Here is a 7727-nt window from a genome sequence, read left to right as displayed (position 1 = left end):
ACTTTTTGTTTACAAATTTACAATTGAGTATGCAAATGTATTAGCCTTCTAAAAACTAATATAAGTACAAATTCTGCCGTGGATACATGCATTATAAGCGGAGTTGTGAACTTTTTGTTTACAAATTTACAATTGAGTATGCAAATGTATTAGCCTTCTAAAAACTAATATAAGTACAAATTCTGCCGTGGATACATGTATTATTAGCGGAGTTGTGAATACAAATTCTAAAGTGGATTCAGGCATTATTAGCTGAGTTGTGAACTTTTTGTTTTTAAATTTACAATTGAGTATGCAAATGAATTAGCCACGTAAAAACTAATATAAGTACAATTTATGCCGTGGCTACATGCATTATTAGCTGAGTTGTGAACTTTTTGTTTACAAATTTACAATTGAGTATGCAAATGTATAAGCCGTGTAAAAACTAATATAAGTACAAATTCTGCCGTGGATACATGCATTATTAGCTGAGTTGTTAACTTTTTGCTTACAAATTTACAATTGAGTATGCAAATGTATTAGCCGTGTAAAAACTATTATAAATACAAATTCTGAAGTGGATACAGACATTATTAGCTGAGCTGTGAACTTTTTGTTTTCAAATTTACAATTGAGTATGCAAATGTATTAGCCGTGTAAAAACTATTATAAATACAAATTCTGAAGTGGATATATGCATTATTATCTGAGTTGTGAACTTTTTGTTTACAAATTTACAATTGAGTATGCAAATGTATTAGCCTTCTAAAAACTAATATAAGTACAAATTCTGCCGTGGATACATGCATTATTAGCGGAGTTGTGAACTTTTTGTTTACAAATTTACAATTGAGTATGCAAATGTATTAGCCATGTAAAAACTAATATAAATACAAATTCTGAAGTGGATACAGGCATTATTAGCTGAGTTGTGAACTTTTTGTTTACAAATTTACAATTGAGTATGCAAATGTATTAGACGTGTAAAAACTAAAATAATATAAGTACAAATTCTGCCGTTGATACATGCATTATTAGCGGAGTTGTGAACTTTTTGTTTACAAATTTACAATTGAGTATGCAAATGTATTAGCCTTCTAAAAACTAATATAAGTACAAATTCTGCCGTGGATACATGCATTATAAGCGGAGTTGTGAACTTTTTGTTTACAAATTTACAATTGAGTATGCAAATGTTTTAGCCTTCTAAAAACTAATATAAGTACAAATTCTGCCGTGGATACATGCATTATTTTCGCAGTTGTGAACTTTTTGTTTACAAATTTACAATTGAGTATGCAAATGTATTAGCATTGTAAGAACTAATTTAAATATAAATTCTGCCGTGGATACATGCATTATTAGCTGAGTTGTGAACTTTTTGTTTACAAATTTACAATTGAGTATGCAAATAAATTAGCCCTCTAAAAACTAATATAAGTACAAATTCTGCCGTGGATACATGTATTATTAGCGGAGTTGTGAACTTTTTGTTTACAAATTTACAATTGAGTATGCAAATAAATTAGCCTTCTAAAAACTAATATAAGTACAAATTCTGCCGTGGATACATGCATTATTAGCGGAGTTGTGAACTTTTTGTTTACAAATTTACAATTGAGTATGCAAATGTATTAGCCTTCTAAAAACTAATATAAGTACAAATTCTGCCGTGGATACATGCATTATTTTCGGAGTTGTGAACTTTTTGTTTACAAATTTACAATTGAGTATGCAAATGTATTAGCATTGTAAGAACTAATTTAAATATAAATTCTGCCGTGGATACATGCATTATTAGCTGAGATGTGAACTTTTTGTTTATAAATTTACAATTGAGTATGCAAATGTATTAGCCGTGTAAAAATTAATATAAATACAAAATCTGAAGTGGATACATGCATTATTAGCTGAGATGTGAACTTTTTGTTTATAAATTTACAATTGAGTATGCAAATGTATTAGCCGTGTAAAAACTTATATAAATACTGTGGCCGTATGTTATTTTAATTAGTCTCTTTTATTTATTCTTATATTATAGTATTATATGTTGCTTATATTATTTTACACTTTTGTTTCTTATCTTTTTGTTCACCAACTACGTCTTCTCTTTTTAACTTCTCCAAAAACAGTGATCTGCCACTCTCCGGCCGCGTGCCTTTCAACCCCCAAAATTCATAAGCAGCGCTCTCTGAGAGAGAGAGAGTAACCTGCTCTCTCAGAGAGCGTAGCCTAACAATCGTGTGACCAGATCATAATAATATCAACTGGCCTGCTACAACTCGGCCGTCCTGACTTTGAGATAGCCCTCTATCTCTGACTTAATGCTATAACTTAAGTACAACTTTAACATATTTACAATTCGTTTCAGTATTACAATTTGCTTCTCTTTACTTTACAATATTACAATTACATATTTTATCAATATATTATGATTTTATCCAATGTCTAATGTTATTTGCACTCCACACGCCTTGGTATGGATTGCGAGACAACTGAAACCCGTCTATATCTTTAAGAACATATCTATCATTTTTTAAAACTTTTACAATGACATAGGGACCCTTAGTCTTCGGAATGAGCTTTCTTGCAGCACCCACAGTACTGTCGAAATTCTTAACCATAACGTAATCTCCTTCTTTATATTCTGTTGCCTTCTTCTTTCTCGCATTGTAGTATTCTTCATTTTTCATTTGAGCCTGTCTTTGTGTTTCCTTCAGCTTTCTGTCTAATTTGTTCTAAATTTATTCTATTTTCCTCAATACTTTTTTCTTCTAATTCTAACTCATTTCTAATCTCTTCTTTCCCTTCTAATTTTCTTCTAAGTTTTTCTAAATTTCTCCTGTTTTCCTCAATAATCTCATCTTCATCTTCTAAGTTTTTCCTAATCTTTCCTTTCTCTTCTTCATCTTCCAATCTTTCCTTTAGCTCGTCACATGTTTCTCCTCTCTGTGTTATCCCAAATAATGTTTCACTAGGACATAGCTTAATGCTATTATGCATCGTATTATTCATCGAATACTCAACCTTTTCCATAACTCTATCCCAATGTAAACCCTTTTCCGGTTCTATCAGTTTTGCTATCATGGGTCCTAAACTCCTATTTATTCGTTCAACTTGACCATTTGCCTGAGGCGAGCCCGTCGCAATTTTTATGTGCTTAACGTTACTATCTTCCATAAACTCTGTAAACTCAGACGATGTAAAACAACTGCCTCGATCCGATATTATACATTTCGGTCTACTGTACGCTCGAAAATAGTCTTTTAATGCATTTATCACCTCTTTTGTATTCGTCGTTTTTGTTGTGTACAACCTAACGAACTTTGTGAAAGCATCTACCACCACAAATATATGTTTTTTCAATCTGTTGCTATCTACCGGTCCATAATGGTCTATATGAATGATCTCAAAAGGCTTATTGCCTTTGGGTATGCTATGTAAGTGTCCGTCTCCTTTACCCACTTTCGGAGAATAAGCTATGCACTTTCAACAATTCTGAATATGCTCTACTACTTTGTCCTTCATGTTTGGAAACCAGTAGCTTTTTCCAATAACATCTAACATTTTATCCCTCCCAATATGACCCATTTCGTCATGGTATTTGTATAGCACGTGTTCCTCCATTCGATTCGGTACATAAAATAATAATCGGTTGTCATTACTTTTCCTATAAATTACACCGTTTCTCATTTCGTATATCTTATGCTCGCTGCTTTCTAACATTTTCCTAATTTCTTGAACCTTTGCATCTTTTGATTGACAAATTACTAAATTTGTTTCGAATGTATTTGTCTCCACTATCATTATGTTGTTGCATCTGCTTAATGCATCTACATGCTGCATTTGTTTGCCTGATCTATGCTTTAATTCATAGTCGAACTCTTGCAATTCTAGAGCACACCGTGCTATTCTTGGGTTCAACTCAATCTTATTGAGCGTTAACGTTAGAGAGTTGCAGTCTGTTACAATTTTAAAACGTTTGCCTAGTAAATATATTCTAAACCTTCTTAACGCGTAAATTATGGCTAAAGTCTCTAACTCGAAACTATGATACTTTGCTTCTGTTGAAGTCGATCTTTTTGAGAAATAGAAAATAGGATGCAATTTATTGTCCTCTTTTTTCTGAAGAAGCACAGCTCCAAATCCTAAAGCGCTTGCGTCACAGTGAAGCTCAACATCATCTCTGTAGTCGTATATCGCTAAAACTGGCGCTTCCATTAATTTCGCCTTTAACAACGAAAAACAATCCAATTCTTCTGCTTCGAACTTAAAAACTCTATCTTTTCTCAACAAATCATACAATGGTTTCGCTAATATCGAAAAATCCTTAATGAATCGCCGAATATACGAGCAAAGACCTAAAAAACTTTGAACTGCTTGCACCTTGCCTGGAACCGGAAAATTTTGTATCGCTTCTAACCCTTTACTGTCAGCCTTAATCCCATCATTCGAAATCAGAAAACCTAAATATTTAACCTTGTCTTGTAAAAATTTGCATTTGTCCATTCTCAACTCTAATTTATTTTCTACTAGCCTTCTAAATACTTCTACTAAAACTTCTAAATGTTCTTCTAAACTTTTGCTTGCCACTAAAATATCGTCCATATATATGATCACCTTCTTTTGCCTTATCATGTCCGAAAATATGTCATTAACGAATCTCTGAAATACCTGCGGAGCTGTTCTTAAGCCCATCGGCATCCGCAAAAACTCAAATTGTCCCAATGGGGTGGTAAAAGACGTAAATTTTACTGACTCTTTGTTAACAAATACATGAAAATAGCCATTCTTAAGGTCTAATTTCGTAAACACCGATTTTCCTACTAAATTATCCAAAAGGTCATCAATCAATGGTATCGGATAATTATCCTTTGACATTATTTTGTTCAATCTTTTAAAATCGATACAAAGTCTCAGTTCCCCCGACTTCTTCTTCACTAATACAATAGGAGAGGCATACTCCGATTTACTAGGTTGAATAATTCCATCTCTAATGTATTCTTCTAACATTTTTAACAGTGCTTCTTTTTCACTATATGACAGTCTCCTCGGTGCGCAACTAAATGGTTTCGAGTTTTCTAACATTATATTCATTTCACATTTTATTTTCGGATTCTCAGGTCGCTTGACTTGAACATAATGTGTCTCTAACAACTTAATAAACTTCTCCCGATCCTTGTAGCTAATTTTTTCACCAATAATAAAGCAATTTTCCTTTTCATCATCCTCTAAAATATTAATATTCATCATTTCTCTTGTGAAATCGTCCCTATTATTTCCTAAAGTCTCTTCTAAAATTTTGCTTTCGAACCTTTCTTCTTCTAAAGTCTCATTTCCTAAACCGTTTCCCAAAATTTCACTTTCTAAAATTTCTCCTAACATTTCATTTTCTAAACTTTCTTCTAACATTTCATCCGCTTCCTTCGGTTCCTTAGTGTCATTCAATAAACTAATATTTGTCTTATTCTCAATTTGGGTTTCAATTCCCTCGACAGTGATCATTTTTAAGGTTTCTAAATTAATTTTCAGATTACAAGCCTCCATAAAGTCCCTACCCAGCACAATATTACAGCTCATTGAATCGTTAGCCACAGCAATTAAATTAAAATAAATCTTTATTTCCTTTTTCATTACATAACATAACATTTTTCCATAACTTCTTAGTATGCTTTTATTTAATCCATAATATAGCTCTTCATGAGGCTCTAATCTAATATTTTTGGGTACATAAGAAAATTTTATCAAAGATACTGGGCTTCCTGAATCGATCAAGCATTCTGTAATAATTGGCTGGTTAGAGTTTTCATAAACAAAAATTTTAAACAATCTTACGTAATTATTTGCCGCATCCTTCTTGTTTTGGGGGCACTTGCTGATCATGTGATCCATCGCCCCACATCCATAGCAAGACCCAGGAGTCCTCTTTGATTTGATGCAGTCTCGAGCCCAGTGCCCTTTACCGTTGCAGTTAAAGCAACGCGTCTCCTTGTTCGCCAGCTCATCCTTCGCGTTGTGCATCTTCTTCTCTCCAGCAGCCCTTACCGGCAACATTATGTTGGCAAATGCTTTAAGCATCCTTCCTGGGTTCTCGAAACACTGAAGCTTGGCCTGATTGCGTAGATTTATCGCCGGAATGCCAACAATAAGTCCGTCCAGCAGCTCGTCATCTTCCATGTTGACTTCTCGTGCCAGCCTGCGTTTTTCTTCGAAATAGACTGCAAACTTCTCAGTTGGCTTCCATAGCCGCGCCTCGAATTTGCGTCTCAACTCTGCTTTCGACTCGTTGCCACCAAACGCAAGAAGTAACTGGTCTACCAGCTCACTCGTCGATTCTCCGAACCGGGTTGCATCTGCGTGTAGCCACTGCAACGCGCTGCCTTTCAGTTTTCCAATCAGCAAAACTCTACTCTGGGTGTCCGTTAGCTTATACAATCTGGCAACATTCTCCCATTGGGAGACCCAGGCACGAACAGACATGTTTTCCGAAAAATCCAATAAGATTTCCTTTGCCAAGCCAAATCCGGCTGACGAAAAATCGTCTCGACCACCTCTTCCACTGTTAGCGTCGCTGCTGCCGTTTTGCCCGTTGTCGTTTCGTCCGAAATTTCCAGAATTCTCGCTGGCGTCTCTTTCATTCCTCTCTGCCTCATTCGCTTCGCTTCGCTCGCCATCCCTTTCGCTCCTACGGACATCATCGGCCGCACCGTTGCTACGCTCGCCATCTCTTTCGCACACGTCGCCGTTATGTTCAGACATGTCGTTTCTGGCGCCGCTTGGTCGCGCGTCGCTTGTTCTCGAACTGACGCTGTCGATCTGCTGCTGAAGATTCTCGAGAACCTTCCTTGCCTTCTCGATTTCACGATGCAGCTCCTCCATAGTTGCCATGCCACGAGCCAGTTCCGTCCGATTCTGCTTCACTCGCTTCTCCACCGCTGCCCCTTCCGCCTCTTCGTCCAGAATTTCTTGCTCCTCTTCCACCTGGTTTATCATTGGAGCACTGCCTCGGCTTTCGGGTGGAATCGCACATATCCGGGAGTACAGATCAGCTTTTGATCCCTTCGTCGACAAGTTTAAACATTCTAGCCATTTTTTCAGCTGAGCCACCGTCACTTTATTAATGTCCAAATCCATTTCGGTTTTTTAGTTGACGTGCACAAAAAATTTTCTCGATCCCACTTCTGAGATTGTGGCCGTATGTTATTTTAATTAGTCTCTTTTATTTATTCTTATATTATAGTATTATATGTTGCTTATATTATTTTACACTTTTGTTTCTTATCTTTTTGTTCACCAACTACGTCTTCTCTTTTTAACTTCTCCAAAAACAGTGATCTGCCACTCTCCGGCCGCGTGCCTTTCAACCCCCAAAATTCATAAGCAGCGCTCTCTGAGAGAGAGAGAGAGTAACCTGCTCTCTCAGAGAGCGTAGCCCAACAATCGTGTGACCAGATCATAATAATATCAACTGGCCTGCTACAATACAAATTCGGAAGTCGATACAGGCATTATTAGCTGAGCTGTGGACTTTTTGTTTACAAATTTACAATTGAGTATGCAAATGTATTAGCCGTGCAAAAACGAATATAAATACAAATTCTGAAGTGGATATATGCAATTTTATCTGAGCTGTGAACTTTTTGTTTACAAATTTACAATTGAGTATGCAAATGTATTAGCCTTGTAAAAACTAATATAAATACAAATTCTGCCGTGGATACATGCATCATTAGCGGAGTTGTGAA

The 7727-nt window shown here is 35.7% G+C and overlaps 1 protein-coding gene across 1 annotated transcript; it reads right to left on the bottom strand.

The window, feature by feature from the left end:
- Window positions 1-5645: 5645 nt before the first annotated feature.
- On the bottom strand, window positions 5646-7170 carry LOC138929590 (uncharacterized). Its single transcript, XM_070288989.1, has 2 exons — window positions 5818-7170; window positions 5646-5762 (listed from the first exon to the last, which is right to left on the bottom strand). Exons 1-2 carry the CDS (start codon window positions 7114-7116, stop codon window positions 5754-5756), a joined length of 1308 nt encoding a protein of 435 aa, XP_070145090.1. The 5' UTR covers window positions 7117-7170; the 3' UTR covers window positions 5646-5753.
- Window positions 7171-7727: the final 557 nt, after the last annotated feature.

Source organism: Drosophila kikkawai, unplaced genomic scaffold (genome assembly GCF_030179895.1).
Source record: "Drosophila kikkawai strain 14028-0561.14 unplaced genomic scaffold, DkikHiC1v2 scaffold_66, whole genome shotgun sequence".
NCBI lineage: Eukaryota > Metazoa > Arthropoda > Insecta > Diptera > Drosophilidae > Drosophila > Drosophila kikkawai.
This window is presented reverse-complemented; position numbering and strand designations above follow the sequence as displayed.